Consider the following 19,592-nt stretch of genomic DNA (forward strand, 5'->3'; position numbering starts at 1 on the left):
GATAAATATTTACGATTTCAGCTCGGACGATCGACCAGATTGTGCGGACAAAGTCTGGCAGGATTCCTTGTTTCATTGCTCTGCTTTTGTTTATTCGCACGCTTGCTGCAGGCAAATGAAAATTATGAGGGCTCGTAATGTTTTAGCGAATGAAATAAGAAATTTGTTGCCATTTTTTTTTTTTTTTTTTCTTTTTTACGTCATTCTTGGTTTCTTCTTTGTGTTACCGTTACACTTGCACTATATTTCTATGTGTTGTATATACCCACCGATCGTTCATATCTCACGTTCCGAGTAGAAGGCTGTAATAAAAAGAAGACGATAAGCCAGAGAGAAGTATTGCAACTTGCCATCTGTCCTGATAAATGTTGTTGTACTCGACGTATATAATGCAAAGAAACGAAAAGAAGATATCGAGGGTCTAAAATTCTGTCAAAGTATATGTATAAAAAAAAACTATAGTTTTCTGACACTTGACACTGCGCGCTCTCGGATCTTCCCCTCCACTTGCTCTGTAAAATTCTATTTACATACTCATATCACGTTTACGACATACGTGCGCGGCCCGCGAAAAACACAGAGATACGAATGTAATTTATTTCGCTTGAGGCAGGATTTTGTATCATACCTACTTAATTAAAACGAACGTGGCACCGGGGAATCGGCAAGAAAAAATGCGTCCGTCCCTAATCCTGGACGATTTACGAACTGCTTTGAAACTGGTTCCAGTGTGCCACGGTTCCAAGGTCTCTGGAATGTAGCTATTCGCACGAAATCGATCAGGAGAATCAAACGGAGAGCGAGCTTTCGCCGGTCTTTCGGGCCTCTTATGTGTTGTTAAGAGTTAGCCTCTCAAGTCCAAGAGACCTTCTTCCTGCTTCGTCCTTTCTGAAAACAAGATATACATGTACATTATATATGTAATATGTGTAATTATATTTATATGTTATAATTATATTTATAATTATATTAATGTCGATTCTAGATCGTGCATCTAATTTTCGTATACTCATATAATTTTGTCGCAAAAGTATTCCAGCGTTCAGCGCTGCATGGTTTCGGTGTATTATGGTCGGGCGTGATGGAGCGATTGGTGCAGGGTGATATTGTATTCCCGAGGACCAGGTGCAACGGTGCTGGAAGGTGATCCCGTCCCAGCTGCGTCCCTGATCTGGGCGTCGACAAACTGAACAAACTTAAAGTTAACAGGCTCGAGTCTTCTATAGCCGCTCCACCGGCCTCTGGCACACCTGTTCGCTCAGGTATGCGGGGGTCTCGCCGGGCCCTAAGGCCCCCGCACTCTCGATCTCCCGCTGCTGCACTCGCCGGTGGAAGTCACCCGGTGTTCAAGTAGCTTTCTCACAATTCAAACGGGCCCGATGTCCGCGGCTGAAAAATAAATCGCTCTGCTCTCCCAAACTGTTGCAGAACGAACGTTGTATCACGGCAAACTTTAAATACGTACCATCCGCCAACGTAATCTTGAAATTAAACGCATGGATTCTCTGGCTTTAATCCGAAAAGGAAGGCATGTTTCGCAGACCTCGAATCACCGCCAACGTTCGGATTTACCCGTTACTGCCCATGAAAAGTATAATGCTCGCAAATCGAGAGACCGTTCTTGTCGGAGTTTGAAACGCTGGACCCTTCGTCGGTTTCGGCAGTCGGCGCAACCTGAACACTCGATCTCGGGGATCGCCCTCGTTCAGGCGAGTCGGGAGAACCAGGGTGAAATCAGGGGAGACCAGGCTTATACCGAACAGGTCTACCGTCGCGCGAGAATCGAAGAGAGAACCAGACAATGGGACGCCGTCCGTCCAGCCCGCGTTGATGCGCTTGACTCTCTCTACCGCCGCGCAGCTCTGATCCGCTCGAAACGCATTCGTCGGCTATGTTATACCTACCTCGAGTGAAAACGAAAACGGAGAGAGGGATGGCAGGTCGTATCGTGTGCGTTTCACCCTAAAGGTGTGATGTGGACTTTAATTTGAACGCTTCTAATGCCCACTCGGATATTATATACTTCGTTGCGAACGCGGAAGTAGTCGGAGATATTATTAGATTTATTTTGTCCATATATTCTTCGTTGCCACGTGCTTGTTTATTCCCAACTTTGACGCTTGACGCCGGCATATACATGTAAATGTATATTATATTGTATCCCTATGTATACCCGTTGTGTGAAATTACTCGTCGTCAAATTAATAATTTTATCGCCGAATGGCGAACCGGCAGAAGTCCCTGAATGCGAAGATAAGCTTAAATTAATTTTTAAGTATGTTACACAAGCATATAAATCAGCGACCGGCGATTTCATAACGAGCGGAATTACCCATTCCATATATGTTCGTAGTATCGTCCGATTATCGCGTTTCAATTCTAGCGAAACAAATGCTCTTGCCTCCACCCGACTTCGGTAGGTAACTATTATACCTATGTATACATGTAAGTTAAAAAGACGCAGATGTGAGAACTTCATTTATTTCTCCACTTCAGGTTAACAATGCAGGTCGGCCGGATACGAGGAAGCCATTTACACGGCTTCGCGAGGAATGACGTAAAATTTTACTGCATTTATCATTTATACTTCAACGTTTCCTATTCTTTGCAAGCATACATCGTGTAACGAACATGTAAATAATTATCTTATTAAATATTTTACATTAAATATACAATACTACATTAAATCCCTGAGTTTGCTGATGCGTTCGACATTCCATTAAGCGTGGTTGGTAATTCACCCGCATGTACGGCAACGGCGAAGTGGTTATTTATAATTCGAAGTTATGAGAAAAGTTGCAATAAACAGAAACATACGAACTCAGAGATGAAACGACGTAAATTTCTCAGAAGCGTTCGAGTGAAATATATTACACGCTCGTTGCTAACCGTTCAAAATAGATTCTAGGCCATCAATTTTTCAGTGAAATTGAGTACTCGGAAGTACCGGTACGTTAAAGAAATTTTTTACGCGAGTTTCAGAGGAAACTGTTGAACGATTCACTAGAAATGTCGACTGAAATTCACTTACATTGACTATGATCGTACCACTCGATTCATTTTGGTGGAATGCTTAAGTGTGATGTAAAAAAAAAAGAAATGAAATCTGTAGCTGTAATCTAAACCGTCTTTATTAATTCAGAGTCCCGCTCTTCAATGCTCGTCAACGAATCTTAAAACTTGTTTGAGAACAACAGTCCGGTCTTCCAAGCTGCGAAATTTGAACAACCGGTCACCGTTCGTGCAGAACGCTTTTTGTAAAGTTATAATCGGGTCGGCGAGGTTATTGTCGATAGAAAATTTCCAGACGTTATCGAAATAGACGAAATGTACTTTGCCGACTGTTTCTGGTCGGAGAGAGGCGCAGACGTGAACTTTTTTCCCCAGAATACGGGAACACGCGTTCATCGCGTCGATAATAAAGGAACACGTTTTGGCGAGAAGCACATCGTAGTCACCCCGCCAACTCGTAGGCTCGGCGTAATTATCTAGCTTGTCGATAAGCAGCGCTGACGGTAGGGAAGCGAAAGTGTCCAACTCGACCAAAAGCTCCATCAAGCTCTTATGATCCGGCAGGTACCTGAAAACAGTTAAGCTCGTTATGTACAGTCGAATTCCCCGTTTTTATTTCAGTGTGAACTTACATGAATTTGATTAATTGGAATGTATCTACACATGGTTTAGGGCCGTCGTGATATTTTGGCGGCAGAGACTCGATCGGATTCTGAGTTACGTAAATAACGCGGCTTCCTTGTTTCGCCCAATGTGCAGCCCCCTGTGTTAAGAACATTTGGATTGATCTTATCGTTTTTTGAGTTGATCGATAAAATGATAACTGGGATATTAGTACCTCAAACATAAAGGTTTCCGTCAATTCTGGTGGACCGCAAATCAGGGTTCTTCTCACACGTTCTATATTCGAAAACATAACCTATAACCTGTCCTCGCCAGTTAACGTATCAAGTTGTAGACTTTATCTATTTACGGATTTTACATCTGAATTTCTTTCTCAACCTCAGGTACCGTAACAATTAAAGATAAAAACATGTTTGTGTTACACAAATGTACCAGCAACGAGCCTAAGGATCCCCAATTACTTTCAAACAGAACACGTTGCGCATGGACTAGCATAGTGCGTTCCGCGATCAGTGAACGCAGACCAATGACGCATGGCCATCGGTAACGAAATAAAAGCAGATTTATGTACGTTTGGTTGCAGCTTTGCGGGCGCGCTGCTGTCTTGTCTGCTCTACGTAACTGTTGTAACCGAACGTCAAGAACTTTCTGCCGAACCAGTATAAACGTTGATTGAAGAGTACGGATAAGAGAATTCGTATTCAAATTTTCACGGCAGATACAGGTTAAAAAAAGTGCAGTTAATTGGGTAATAATCCTAAATCCTGAAATGTTCAAAAGACGAAAATCAACTAATTGTCCGCAATCAGATATGAAAAAGTTACAGTCAATGGTATCAATTTTAGACCGTAAATCAACAATTTTATCGTTAGATTGAAAACCGTACGCCATCAGATACCTACGTCTGATGAAATATTCCATTTTACTAAAAAAAAGTAAAAACAGCACATGATATTTGTAACAAATCGATTAAGGTTTATTGTTATCATTACTTTTCTCTTCTATTCGCATTCATTATCAAATACATAATAATATATTATACACAATGTTTTAAACAAACACTTTTCATAATATTCACATTGATGAACAAGTGTTGCTGAAATGAAAAATACTTGTCAGTTGTTTCACGTTTTCGTAAATTGGATTCATTTCCCAATGATTGTCAAACATCGTTGTATGACAATCATTGGCGTTCTTTATCACCATTCATCATCAGTCGATTTCTATCAATTATTGTATCATATTATTATTAAAAGATTGACGATATCTCTTAGTTTGTAATATATCTATACATACCTATGTTAGGGGGGTACACATAGTGATCTCGGTTGGTTTGTTCCACGTACAAAAATTTCCAAGTGATGGCATTATAATATTTATATGAGCTACGTATCGGTGTTTCGTTTCTTTCGTTCCTTACCACTTTATTGTACATTATTTATACAGCCATTTTCAGTGCCTCCCTGTACTCTATATTCTAAATTATTATCGTTATTATTTCTATCATCGTTATTGTTATTATTATTAATAATATTATTATAACGGCTAGGATATCCATCAATAACATTATATGAATTGGTATAGTAGAACCAGTGAATCGCCTAAGATACATACAAAACTTGACAATTCCGGATAACTTACTATTATTACAAATTCTATAAGTAAGGACTGTTATTTTTAATTCACGGTCGGATCCTGTTGTATATTCCGATGGTAATAATTTGCTTTAACTAGAATAAAATTATTTCCAAAAATTTGTTTCACCTACGGAATTGTTTATCATTTTTGCTCTCGTTTTTGCGATGCATACGTATCACCTAGGATATTACTAATATCAGCCGTTTTGCACAAGACCTTAAGTTTCTTAACTAAGTGTCAAAAATTCAAGATCACTAATGCCACAAATTTGTTCGCTTACTAGTTGCACTTTCTCATAGATGCGCGACAAAGGTAACACAGAACAAAGGAAAGAGAAGATAATTATTAATAAGAATGCGTGATAATTGTTTTCGTCGTCTGTGCATATGTATTGATTCAGCAAGAGCAACTAGTAACTCGGATTATTTAATAGAAACATTATTGATAGTAAGAAATCTTCGCCCGATACCTTGACGGCTTGATAATCTTATAAGTTCTATCTATGACGGTCACAATGATGCACGCTCGAATACCTTGAAGATTTTTTAGTGTTTTATTTTAATCCGAGTTTGTCTATTTAGTTCTTTTAGTTTATCATTCTCGAGGATTTGTAATGTTGAAGTCGATATCTTACCCTATCTCACAGAATATCAAGTTCGCCAGTAACTCGAATTATTACGTATTATGTATTTTATGTTCACTAGACGGTATAGTTATGTATAATAATAAAGTAGTGGTAGTAGTAGTAGGCAATTAAAACTTGAGCTTAGAGTTATGTCTTCGTCCAATCTTCTGAAGTAGGTTTACTAAGCCTAAGCTTTCATTCGGACTCCAGACGCTTGACATATTATACTAGATATATTGCCGGTCCACGAACATATTTTTCGTAAGATTCGTATCTTTTCATGTTTTGGTCTCTTTTTTTCTTTCTTTCTTTTGCTCATTGTTTCGTTACGAGAGGATTGCATCGCAGTGGCGCGAAAAAAGGAACAGTCGAGTCAGATAATGTTCGGATAAATTCGTCATTTCAATGTACTTTCGGTAGTTCAGGAAATCGTGAAACAATACGAGTTTCAACGCTTGCAAAGAATGAGTGACAGCAAGAAAGAAAAAAATTGTCGGAAGTGAGAGGTGAAAGAAATCCGGTTCGTTATCAAGTATTCTAATGCAAATGACTTTTTATACACCTTTCTATCTACGCTACTTGTGTCTCGTCGAGTTTTACAGCTCGGCATTGGTAGATACCGTAGCATCGATATTGATTTATTTGAAAACAATAAATTTAAGGACAGACGGAGAGGGGAAAATAAACGGAAAAAATAGAAGATAGTTAAAAATAAAAGTAAAACAAAAATAAAACATGTATCTCGCATTCAAAATTGGACAGGTATAGCTTTGTTGCTTTGGCGTACATTCATTCAACGATAAAAAAAATCACAGAGACCGAATCAAATCGCAGGTAGGAGCGCCGAATGCTACGCGACAAGTCGAGGTAAATGCACTGTCCATCCAAGGTAGGGGTTCAACCCCTTGTCCAAGTGCTATTGCGTCCTGATTAGAATAGCATGTTCGCGAACATCGCGATCAACGTCTTGTCTCAAGTGTTTCAATTTCGTTTTCACAGCCTCCGCTTGTTCCGGTCCACCCTGCCATTCGGCTGCAAATTAAAAGGGAAACAAATTTTTTTATTGTCGTTCTTTTCTTTCATTATTGAGTAAATACCTGGCTTTACTTAAAAATTGCATTGAAATATTTATCATCACTCACGTCCTCGGGTGGCAACGTTTCTTGCTAACGTTCTAGCGACCGCTAGCCGGACGTTTGGTACAGTGTCCCACGAGAGGTCGATCAGATGAGGTAGCATCTCCTTGGAAAATCTATCGGCGGTAATTGCGCCGTTTGTTATCAACTGAGAGCACAAAATTCCGTACGTTTGCCTTCGCGTCCATTTGACCGAACGCGGTAACATGTGGCCAAGTTCCTGCACCAATGCTGTGACAAGAGCTTCGTCGACCGACAGGTGGGAAATTATCTGCGTTACCTAACGGAATCGTGAAAGAGAATGTTATAAGGTTGTACGTATTCTTGTTTCCCAAGATTATATTACCGCCTATGACGTACGAGCTGAGGGTTATACTCGACTAAAATTACGGTATATTACTTAAATCTTACCAAGGCTAAGGCGACTGTTCGAACGGCTGCGATTTTATCGACAAGTAGATGAAGCGAGAGAGGTGCAATGTACTTGGAAACATCGTACGGATTGAACAGAGTGACGGCTTCGAGTAGCTGGTTAGCGAGCTCCTCCCTGAATCGCCAGTTCCATTCGGCATCGGTGACCAAAAAATTGTTGAGTCTTGGTAAGTATTGGCATCTCTCAGAGGGTCTGAGAACCTTAAGAAACGTGGCCAAGTGTTTAAGCGCCCCTATCCTAACTTCGTCCAAGTCTTTAATGAACCCGTCATAGATCGGTACCAAGTCTCTCGCGGCCAAATCCTCACCGAGTATTAACGCAATCTCGTGAATACTGGACGCTAAGGTGAGCCTGACTTTCCATGGGAGCGCGCTTGCCAGCGAAAGATAGGCATCCTTCAAAAGTGGCCAGTTATGCTTTTCCAGGGTGAGGGCAACGGCCGGGAAACTGAAGGCACAGTGCTGCAGTATTTCCGAGTCAGTCTGGACAACCTGCGTCGTTTCGGTCATAGAAACGAAGTAATCGATGAGAACCTGAGGCACTACGCACTGGTAGTTGTCACCTGCCGCGTTGCACTTGTTACCAGAGTTTCCGTTCGCGTTTTGGGTGATGTTTTTGCGCTCGTCGTAAGCGTCCCGCACATCAATTGTATCGTTTAGCAATTGCGAGCTATTTTCTACGCTTACAGAACCACTCACATCGTCATCCGCATTGTTTACACTGTCATTGGAAACGGGCTGATTTTCCTTTTTTTTGTCCAAACTAGGGGCCTCTTCCTTTGCGTTACCATTCTCCGAATTCGTGGGTCTGCCAGCCTCGACAAGGTCCAAATCCAACGGCATATCCGGGGAAATGTAATAGAATAGAAACGGGTTGAACTTGTCCGTGTCGTCACTAGATCCGGATTCCTCTGTGACAGTACTTTCCGATGCGGGCTTGAAACCGTCCTCATCCTTATCCCGATTTCGCGATCCCACCATACTCACAGGTGAAAATTCAACTTCAAATTTATCGTTGTATTCATCGTACTTCCTGCTCAAACAACCAAATGAAGAGGTTTCGCAGAAGTTTAACGTGCGAGGATTTGAGTACGACAATCTATAAGCGAAAAGAAAAAGAGCTATTCTTAGGAAATTTCACAATACCAATAAGACCTTGACTACATCTTTCACGATAACTCGTAACTTTCACTCACAATCAGAATATATTGATTCCAGCTAAATGTAAATACCACATACTTGTTGTATCTCAGCTCCATGCCTTGTTGATTGGTAAAGACAACCTCGCCGTACTGGTTGTATGCCAATGCTGTAAATTGTTGGGCAAAAGTAGAGATGAACGGCCCAAGTGTCTGAAACGCAGACATTCGGACCCACTTTGACTCATCGCCGAGAAGGGCAGCGAACACAGGCGCCAAAGTATGCTGTCGATGATGGAGAGACACGCAGCACGAAACGGACATTATAACTTCAGCACATGCTTTTCTGACCCCCCACACATCGTCCGTGCATAGATCTATGAACCTTGGAAGCTGAAAGATAAAACAAATATGACAGTTAGAGATTAGAAGAACAAAGTAGGGAATTTCTGATTCAATACGGATGAATGATATCGGTTGAAGAAAGTATCTACCGCCACACTAACCAGTATCGTTTCGATGGACTCTTTACTAACGGCTGCACAAAAATCAGCTAGATTAGCAGCGCAGACTTTTCTTACATAGAAAATATCATCTGAGCATAGCTTTGCGAATCTGTCGAGGAACAATCTCTCCGTAAGTTCTCTTCCGACGAGTGGAGCCATCTTGCACATGAGCTGGAGATTGAAATAAAAACAGGGCTTTAAGTATGCGTAGAATTCGATTTGGAAAGCAACCATAATATACAGAAAATTTTGTCAAACAATAATTTACGCCCTATGAAATAAGAAAATCAACTCTCTGTGACCGATAAAGGGTGTAGGACCAAAACATTGCATTACACTTTCTGTCACACTCTTTCTACTTTACTTCTCACTCACTGCTCTTACTTTTTGTCTTTATCACACGACAGTGTCCCACGTTGAAATTTCACGACCGTACCGTTCCGCTCATCAAAGCTGGCTGTGATATGATTTTCATAAGGTCACATCACAACCACTCTGATGGGAGGAACAATGAGCCAGGCCAGACAAGCGTTACGAACGGAGTAAGGTCCTGGTTTCTTCGTGTCGGTATTTGTCGAATTTTGTATCTCAAAAGAAGAGTGTTCAGTGTCGCACCGCTCATCAAAGCTGGCTGTGATATGACCTCTAATAATTAGCATACAACAGCCACTTTGTGAGCAGCACGAACACTCCGACGAACTTTGGATGATATCCGTCATCTTCAACGTAAGTGTATATACTTATGCGTACATATATACGTACAGATTTATTCATTGTACCCAAGTATTTTACGTTTCTAGGACGATAAGAAGGGCAATCCAACTCGTCAAAAATGGCTGTGATATGAATCTTTAACAACACGTCACAACCATTTTGACGATTGGATCACTGTTCAAAATAATCAGGCACCGTAAGAGCATCCTTGAGGAAAATTGGACCAATTTTTGTGATATTAATCTTCCTTGAACGAGTAGTAATCCAATTTTGAGGCATCCGTAGGTAACGCGATGTGTAAGATTGTAATCAAAATAATTGAAATTAAACAATTTATTAATATCCTACACTGATAACAGTATACATATTGACGTATGAATATATTATTAATAATTAGTAGTTTGATTGACGACTGATTTTGTGGGCCAAGCTCATCAAAGTGGCTGTGATATGAGTTAAAACATTCCACAACCAATTTGATGTATCGGACCACAAAAAAGTGTTTGCGTGTTTGTCTTTAAAATGACACACACGTAATGAACCTTTACTTCCTCTCGTGCGGCAAAAATCTGCAGCAATAGGTGAAATCGGACACAATTTTGCTCATCAAAGCTGGCTGTGATAGTCGATCTCTATGACAAACCAACTTTGATGGTAAAAGCATGCCGGGCTTTTCCTTGAACAACCTCTTTCTCTCTCACTTTCTCTCCCTCTCTCTCTCTCTCTCTCTCTCTCTCTCTCTCTCTCTCTCTCTCTCTCTCTCTCTCTCTCTCTCTCCCTCCCCCCCCCCCCTCCCCCCCCTCTCTCTCTCTCTCTCTCTCTCTCTCTCTCTCCCTCCCTCCCTCCCTCCCTCCCTCCCTCCCTCCCTCCCTCCCTCCCTCCCTCCCTCCCTCCCTCTCCTCTCTCTCTCTCTCTCTCTCTCTCTCTCTCTCTCTCTCTCTCTCTCTCTCTCTCTCTCTCTCTCTCTCTCTCTCTCTCTCTCTCTCTCTCTCTCGTGCTTTCGTGCTCTCTTTTCTTTCACTTTTTTCCCTCACTTTCTCACTCTCTCTCTGTCTCCCCCCCATTCTCTCTCTCCCGCTCTCGCTAGCTCTCTGTCGTACTCTCTCGCCCCCGCCCCACCCCTTCTCGCTCTCTCTCTCTCTCTCTCTCTCTCTCTCTCTGTCCTACTCTTTTTACCTGTCTCTCTCACTCTCTCTCGCTCTTTTTATCACCCACGCTGTTTCAAAGTTGCACATCGAAACCAAATATCATCATCACAGAGCAATCACCCATAGTTACCAACAACGGCAATACTGTTGCACATTCTCTATATTTTCTGCATCTGCATATAACTGCGCGCTTGTGCACTGGAACATTCAACAATCTGATTTAAAAAATCGAAAAATATATATATACGTATATAAATGTATATATAAGTATATAAGTATATAAGTATATAAATATATAAATATATATATCTATACATATATACACACACACACACATATATATGGATATACCTAGATATGTCAAGACAAGAACGTAATATCGTTAAGCAACATTTAACCGTGCATCAAAGATCGTTCAACGAGTCACGAATCATTTTATTCAATAATTGTTCATCTACGAAAAGAAAGTCGATTGATCGTATGGGGCAAACGCCACATGAAAGACAAGGTAGTGAGACGCAGGTGCGAGATGAACATCTCACTACCCATGTCTTTCATGCAGAATCCGCCGTGTTAGGCAGCTTCGATGGGCGTAGCGCCGGGGGAGGAGGGAGGGTGTGTGTGTGGGGGGGGAGGGGTGCATACAAAATAAACCGTATGGTAAAAAATTACCACCTATATACATATACATACATACATATATATATATATACACGCAGTTGCACGATAATCGTAGTGTAATGGTAATTCAGACTTACGGCTATCGCTCCCGTGTGAATTTCGACCGATGGATCGTTGACGAACGAGAGTTCCAAAACAACTGGACAAATTAGCTCCTCAATCGGTTCCTTTTCCAACAGTCCTCGTTCCATTAGTACCAAAAGAGCGGCCTGTGCAGTTTTCCTAACCTGATAATAAACAACAATACCCACATTATCACAAGTTTACTTTCACCAGCCGTTTAAAGACGAATGGTAAATTTGAAATCGGGTAAAAATTGAGAATGATGTCGTACCATATTTCTTATAATTTCAATATTTTCGGAAGCCTGTTGTAACAAAAACGTGACTAAAATCATCTTCGTCGGTTAGTCTGGTTTTGGGTAATCTCAATGCTTTTCTCAAATATTTCGCGATACTGTTTTAGCCAATCGCTTATACGTGCAATATTTGTGCATGTATTATTGGATGCGCGAACGAATTTCGAATTATAGAGAAATACGTTATACGCGTATGTAATATTTGTTAATATACATACTGCGAACAGGTACGAGAGTGAGAGATAGAGAGAGAGAGAGAGAGAAAGAAAGAGAGAGAGAGAGAGAAGAGAAGAGGGAGGGAGGTGGGAGTAGGTAGAGTATCGTACGAGTAGGATATTGAACCTCATGCTCGTGCTCGTCCGCAGTGTTTCGAATTAATAACCGTCGACGAGAAGCTAATAATTAAGAGACTCCAATTTGCATATTAATAATCCTCAATCCTCATCCCGTTGCACCAGCTTTGACCGACTCCGCGTCTTTATAAAGATCTTTTAAAGACTATTGCCCATTTTTCATACACCTAATTGGACATAGGTATACATATACATACATCGAATTGTAAGTTGCCCACCTGTTGAATGTATGTATACCGGGAGTCAGAATTCAGACTTAATCTCGTCATGCCAAAGTTTCAATTCCAATGGGGAAACGAGCGTTCCGCAATTAACTAACGTCATCACGTACATGTATATAATAGTCAGAATAATTCAAAGAGACATTATGACGTCGCGAGCTTTGTATTCACACACACACACACGATGGTATAAAAATTGAACAAATGTGAAATATTTACCCTCGTGACGTGACGTGGACGATACGATACGATTCGATTCGATTCGATTCGTTAAGACGGCAAGAACGCGAAACCCTGACGTAATAATGTATAATTAAAATCGATTGAAAATAAGCGAACCTGGTTGTCGTCGTCTCGGAGGTACTTGATGACAATTCCCAGTAGATGTTGAGGAAGTACATGCCGAAACCGGTTGGGAGCCTCCTCGCATATCATCGCGACGTGGGGCACCTGCTCCACGAGTTCCGACCTCACCGTAGCTTCTGCACAGAAATGAATGAAAGAAGAATTATGGTACAGGTATATCGCACGTTATCTATACAGACAACGAGGATGGGCGTTGTGCGGTGGGAGGGGGAGCCGTCTGCGACACTCAAAGGTCGTCTGCACGATCAGCGTGTGCAGGACGAAAATTAATTACAAATTATCGAAGACTAATACCGTATGCCGATACCGTCCTGGAACACCGTTGCTCGAGGAGTTCATCGACGCATAAAATCGCCTCATCGTTACAATCCACTCACAATCAGCTATAGGAACGAAATCCTGCACGTATAAATATCGCTTCCCTGCACGTGCCGCACCTCCGTTACGTTATAACGCGCGAGCGCATTTCTTACTTTCTTTCTCAGCCTTGGCTCGACGATTAATCGCGAATGTCGATCGTTATTTTTCACCAAGAACAACGAATCGACGACGATATTGTAAGAAAAATCGTTTTCCTTCAATTTTCATCGAGGTCGCGCGTTCGTCTCGGTGTTTTTCCAGTGCGTGCGGCGAATCGTGTCGGAAAACCGACACCTCTGCACACCGCTTGCAACAGCACTTCGGTCAGGATGCGTTGCAACAGCTTCGCTCTGTGCGTACGATACAAGTGTGTCCGTGTGTATAGGGTAGGTACACCCCGCAGGCGGGAGGCACATCTGCTCGGCACAGTTTTTCAAAATACCCTTCGGCCCGGTGTTCGCGGGTTTCGTCGGGGGAACGAGGCGAGGCGACGCGACGCCCCGTTTGCACCCTCTGCTTATATATATACGAAACGTATTTACCACCCATAACTCTAGTTTTGACTTTGGAACATGCGACGCGTACCGAAATGTTGCGTACTCTACATCACCTACGCCCACGCCTGTGAAACTGTAATAATGTAGGTATATAATATACATATCGGCATTCGGCACGCATGTACGTAACAAGAGCGAAGGACGTAGAACGAAGAGTGAACGATTGCAAAAATCGGTTATCGAAAATTTCGAATTCAAACTGTTATTAGTAAGAATTTCTTTTCTGCATGCACGATGTAAGGAGACTGTAGTGTGTAGATGTTTATGTTTACCCCTTTCAATCCTTTGCTTCCGATGAGAACTCGCTGGTTATGAGAGAAATTAAAGACAACAGAGTCAGGGCGGCTAGGTGGTCTAGTGGAGTAAGTCTCCGGCAAAGCATCGCTAGATTCCAGGTTCGATTCCTGGCTCCGTCGTTAATTTTTCAAATTTACCAGTTGTTCAAATTTACATATTCTCATCAAACTGTTATTATTTTGCATAGTTCAGAATCTAAACACGTATCCCCCCCTTCCCGCCACTCTATACAAATTTCATATCTTTTCTACTTCTATTTCATACCTTGAAGAAGTAACAAAAAACGCGAGAATATCGATATACATGTATGTATGTATATATATATATATATATATATATATATATATATATATTAAGGTACAGAGGCTGCAATGAATTGATTGCAGTTGGTGAGTAAATAGTAAGCGATATTCAATATCGTACACCGATTCATCGAATAACTTGCCGTACATTCCCTGAACAATATACAAATGTTATCTTATACGTACACGTGTATATAATACATATGCATCACCGCGTTACATCGATGAGACAACAAAAAGCAAAACGACCAAATCTCTTCTCACTCCAAAAGAGCGCCAAAACCGCGGACGACAGATATTTAAAACCACTCGACGCGACGATGGACTTTTACACGCGAGGAACGTAACATAAATGTAAATAAATACAGAAAGATCTTTTCAATAAATACGTTGATTTCCATACCCGTAACGAGAAATAAATGAAAGGAAAATTTTGAAACGCGCTCAGCTCAACGCGATGCGTTCGCGACGACCGCGTGGGCGCGACTGAAGTCGAAGTAGAGTGCATACGGCGCAACGGGATCGCACCAGCGTCATCGTCATCGTCATCGTCATCGTCATCGTCATCGTCATGAGGATCCTCATCGGGACGAGCGTAGCGCACCTTTCCTTCGATGCTATGCAGCGGCGTTTCCTTGGCGGGAGGAAGTCTGTCCCCACCATCGCTGGACGAGGAGAGGAGAGGAGAAGAGAGGAGGCTGCGAGAAAGAAGGGACACGTGGTTGGCGGTCCGGATCTAGGAAGGACCAAGAAAACGGCAGCAGCCACGAGCTATCAATCACCGAACGGGGGCGCGTTATCTCAATTCTTCCTCGTCTCTCCTCCTGCTCGACGTTGAAACAGCGCCAGCAGGGCACCTCGAGGAGGGCTTAAAATATCCGCCGCCTTCTCCTACCTCGCAGGTTGCGATAGGTTGCGTTAGGTTAGGGTTGTAGGTACGCAACAACAACATCTTCCAGCCTTGAACCCGATATTTCAACGTAACAGTGCGGAAGGCTTACGAACAACACGGGTATGCAACCAATAAACTGCACAGGTTTTACTTTATACCGTTCATTATAGATTTTCACCCCAGTGAAAACGGGAAGAATAACTCAAAAAGTTATATCGCTTCAGGTTTTTTCTTCAACTCGTGTTTGTAGTTTCATTTGGAGCGAGACTCCCGTTTAATTCGAAATCCGGTATGCTATTCTTGATTCGAAAAATCCTATGCAAAAAAGCGATTTCTTGCTTCCATTTAATATGTATCGGAGCGAGATTCGAGAATAAATACAAACAGGGAAAGACAAAATTGAAAGCGGAAATCGTGTTCGGAGGTGTATCAACGAGAAGAAGAAAAGGTTTCGTACATCGGCGAAAAGAATGAACACGGAATGTTAAATACATTGCAAACACCTTATATTTTGCAAGAATACCTTACGTGATCGAGAGAAATGGAAGTTATTTTTCAATTCAGCATACTCAAAAACATAATATTTACCAAAAACATCCCATGCGGTTGAAAAAATAATTTTTTTGCTATCTTGCGGAATGATTCAAGGTATCGTCGTGTTTAGTTTAAACAATTGATGATTTTTTTGTACAAATTTCACTCGTTCAATCGATTTTATAAGAATTGTCAACTCGCCGTCAGCTGCAGCATTTACTTCCGAGTTGCAAACTAAGACGGGAAAATGTTCAAAAAATCTCCCAAAACAGCTGCTTTATATGGCATATATATATATCAGTTTTGTTAGCTATTCTTTACAAAATGGCGACTGCCACACAGAGTAAAGTTTCGCAATTCAATACTAAGCAAATTTTTGCAACATATTTTTCTGCGACACTCAATTCTGTCTTCGAAAGCACGAGAAAGTAAACAGACTTTATACTTTTTCACCCCCAACAACAGGTAACCGTACGCGAATGAAATATACCTTCAAACTCTCGGATTGTTGGTCTAAATTAAGAAAAGTTGATTAACTAGACAAAAGCAGGATATCAAATATACAACTTGCAGCTGCATTCTCGCTCTGTTTCACCTTTAACGTCGAGTGCTAGAGCGCTAAACAGCAAAATTCTACAAATTTACCGTCAAATTTCCGTTCTCCTACAATATCGGCAAAATAAATTTCTAACATAGTTTGAAAAAGTTTGATAATCGATTCCATCTCTCACACGTTGGGGTTACCGAAAGAATAAATATAACAAAAAAAAAAAAAAAAAATACATGCCGCACGATTGTAAAAAAAAGCCTCGAAAATCCGACATCCCCAAAAATTCTATCAACCGTGATTTAATACCTTCCTAACAGGCTTCTAGAGAACGCAGACGAGTCTTCGATACGAGTAAACGTCAGCTGCATCAGCCGTATAAGGTATATAAAGGTTGCTCTTATTTTATTATCCCCCTCCCCCCCCTACGAGATCCTCACAGACTCGCACCGCAGAGATTATTTATAAAAATTCCGGACGAGTAGCACGTGGCGAAGCCAAGCTGCCGATGGGGGGGCGAAGAAGACACGGAGAGACACTGCGAGCGAGGATGTGAAACAGAGGGAGGGGGGATCATCTCGCAGGGAGAAACACGCGGGCGGAATTATATATTTTTAGACAAATCTCAAGGATTCGGGGGGCCCGGGACGCGTGCTTCGAGGCGTCAAAGACGGGGGCCCGTGCCTAATATATATATATATATATATATATATACACATCCACATACAAGGGCTGCGCGCAGTGAGCGAAGTGAGCCAAAGATGCTGGACCGAGACTATTTTGGTAGCGCGTGTAACTACGCCGGCGACCCCCCTTCGACTAAAATTCTTCATCTTCCGATTCCTCCCTCGACACGTGCTCGCGACGTTTTTGCTGTCCTGGCACCCCTCTGTAAACTGTCGCTTCGTATCAGCCCCCCGACATGCAGCGGGTGCCCCTCGAGTCCCAATCTTTCAACTCGCAAGTCGACGACGTCGAGTTTCAGGACGACGGGCTTTTCTAATTTTCTCACATCTTGTTTTTGACAATATAGAAATGAAAATCAGTCGTCGTCTTGCGTGCGAAATCTGTACAATTTTCAACCATTTTACCAAGTCGCCAATTTCTATATATGCTCACTTTTCTCTTCAACGTTAGAAAAATGGCAGATGGGACGCAAAAGTTTAGAGCCTTGCCTACAACGACGGTCAATGTATGCGTACACGTATTGTACTGTATCAAAAAAAAAAATAGACTATTTTTTTTTTTTTCAAAAAGGTCCTGCCTTGAACATTTGACCTTAAATAACTTTTGAAAGACTGGATTTTTCGTAAAATGATAAGAAATCTTTTTTGTAGCGCGTTCGATTCTCTACAAAAATACGTTTCGGTCTCATCTGTACGCAGGCGCGTTGACGAGTTACAACATTCCCAATATTAGAAAATAAAAAAATTTTCTCGTATTATTTGAATGGGAGATAAAGAAATCGCGATGACCCACCTCTCTCAACATTAATATTCAGAGCTGAAACTTGGGACGGAATCTTTTTTTTGTCATTTCAAACAATACTTTCGACTTGAATAAAAAAAAAAAAAATAAAACCAATTTTTTCGATTCGTTCCAACACCCGTAATTATAAAAGTATCGATGAGAGAATCGTTCTCTCTGCGCGTAACGTATTGTACACAACGTTACGTTTGTTACGCGAAGGTGAAACGAACGTCCCAACATATCCGTGGGAAGCGAAGCTCTATTTCGAGAACGAGGAAGCTCAACGGCCACCTTCCTATTACAATACGCGGTGTTTTAGTATTATAGACGTTGAACGCAATCTCTGCGTAGAGCTCTACGCGATCACAGCTCCGAAGCAGACGCGAAATACAGATTATAGTAATTCCGTTTCTCCGAAACTCGTTGTAGGTAATAACTCTTCTCATACGCGATGCTTTCAGTAGCTCCGAATCTTTAAGCTCCGGATACATAACGTGTCTTAACGTACGAACAATTTATATTTACATATAGAGAAATAAAAAAATTCTATCATCGAGTTTGTACAATTTAAATGTCGTATGAAACGAACATCGTAAGCAAAAATAAAAAAAAAAATAAAAAAATGGATACGAGAAAGAGATAACCAAGGCGGCGACAATTTTTTCTTAAAAAAAATTCCCCTACTTTTCCCGTAAAAAAAAATTCAAAATCCCCTCGACTCATTCCCACGAAACTTGGGTAACGTAGGGCAGCTTTTGTAACCAAAAGCTCCAGAATTTGTGCACATTGAATATATAAATATGGATTTAAAAAAACACGTAGTGTTGTTTCCTTTTGCACAAGTAATTAGAAATTGAACGATACAATTTCCGAAGGTTGGATGTTAAAAAAAAAAATACGTTCTTCCTTACGGTCCATCATAATCTCCTGACTTCTCTCTGTCTGTCCGCCACTTTGGATAATATCTCTTTCCTCTTTTTTCTCTTTTGACGAGACAAAATAATGATCAAGATCACAATCGTTTGCAATAATTTCTATTAACATCATCGAATGATATTGCGACATTAATTTCGGATTAACAATAAATATCTTCGGCGACACTTGAATTCGTCATCATATTCGGTACAACACTGAGAAAAATTTCATTCGTTACGGTACCTAGAAAAATTCAGTAAAACAGGTATCGTTAAAAAAGAACTGTTCGAATATTGTTGAAATAACGAAAAACAAGGTCCGCCTAACCATTTTGCGCTATCGTCGATCCTTTTTTGATAATCGCAACGCAAAATCAGTTTCTTCGGTTTATTCTACTTTTTTAGCCAAACGAGTCTTTAACGTCAATTTATCGTTGCACGAGCGGTAAATTTTCGCAACGGCTACAAAAAAAAAAAAAAAAAAAATATGAAAGAACAGTAAAGGATACCAGACTTTCCGGTAACGGCTAAAAAAAAAAAAACTAATTTTCATTTTCTATCTAGAACTATATTTTTCGATTGTGATAAAAAATGAAAATGGTCAAAGACTCGGCGGTAACCGGAACTAAAAAATTTCTCTCAGTGAAATAATGAAATCCAAATTATACGTTAATCGTGTCGTTTGTCCAAAGGCTCTTTAAAGGCAGCAGGTAATATACGTGTGTGTGTGCGTGTGTAAGATTATGGCTGCCCCCCTCCTCCTGCG

The 19,592-nt window shown here is 41.1% G+C and overlaps 2 protein-coding genes and 1 long non-coding RNA gene across 9 annotated transcripts in view; all 3 read right to left on the bottom strand.

The window, feature by feature from the left end:
• Positions 1–42: 42 nt before the first annotated feature.
• On the bottom strand, positions 43–1,841 carry LOC124212677 (uncharacterized). Its single transcript, XR_006881715.2, has 3 exons — positions 1,466–1,841; positions 633–1,389; positions 43–302 (listed from the first exon to the last, which is right to left on the bottom strand). It is a non-coding gene; the product is annotated as an uncharacterized lncRNA (long non-coding RNA).
• Positions 1,842–2,465: 624 nt separating this feature from the next.
• LOC124212676 (uncharacterized) lies at positions 2,466–4,202 on the bottom strand. The gene is made up of 3 exons (XM_046613000.2): positions 3,851–4,202; positions 3,645–3,775; positions 2,466–3,580 (listed from the first exon to the last, which is right to left on the bottom strand). The coding sequence occupies exons 1-3, from the start codon at positions 3,926–3,928 to the stop codon at positions 3,154–3,156; spliced, it is 636 nt and encodes a 211-aa protein (XP_046468956.1). The 5' UTR covers positions 3,929–4,202; the 3' UTR covers positions 2,466–3,153.
• A 388-nt stretch (positions 4,203–4,590) lies between these two features.
• The window catches only part of LOC124212668 (serine/threonine-protein phosphatase 4 regulatory subunit 1), a 136,688-nt gene continuing 121,686 nt past the window's right edge, over positions 4,591–19,592 (bottom strand). For 6 of the 7 annotated variants that reach the window (XM_069133825.1, XM_046612981.2, XM_046612983.2 and 3 more), the window contains 7 exons: positions 12,927–13,069; positions 11,733–11,882; positions 9,113–9,283; positions 8,707–8,999; positions 7,447–8,566; positions 7,042–7,315; positions 4,591–6,931 (listed from right to left, as the gene is read on the bottom strand). In XM_069133825.1, coding sequence (XP_068989926.1) covers positions 6,816–6,931; positions 7,042–7,315; positions 7,447–8,566; positions 8,707–8,999; positions 9,113–9,283; positions 11,733–11,882; positions 12,927–13,069 — 2,267 coding nt within the window. In that variant the 3' untranslated portion in view covers positions 4,591–6,815. The remainder of the gene's footprint in view (positions 6,932–7,041; positions 7,316–7,446; positions 8,567–8,706; positions 9,000–9,112; positions 9,284–11,732; positions 11,883–12,926; positions 13,070–19,592) is intronic. The other variant, XM_069133824.1, reaches the window with a different exon arrangement.

This window comes from Neodiprion pinetum, chromosome 2, assembly GCF_021155775.2.
Source record: "Neodiprion pinetum isolate iyNeoPine1 chromosome 2, iyNeoPine1.2, whole genome shotgun sequence".
Lineage (NCBI taxonomy): Eukaryota > Metazoa > Arthropoda > Insecta > Hymenoptera > Diprionidae > Neodiprion > Neodiprion pinetum.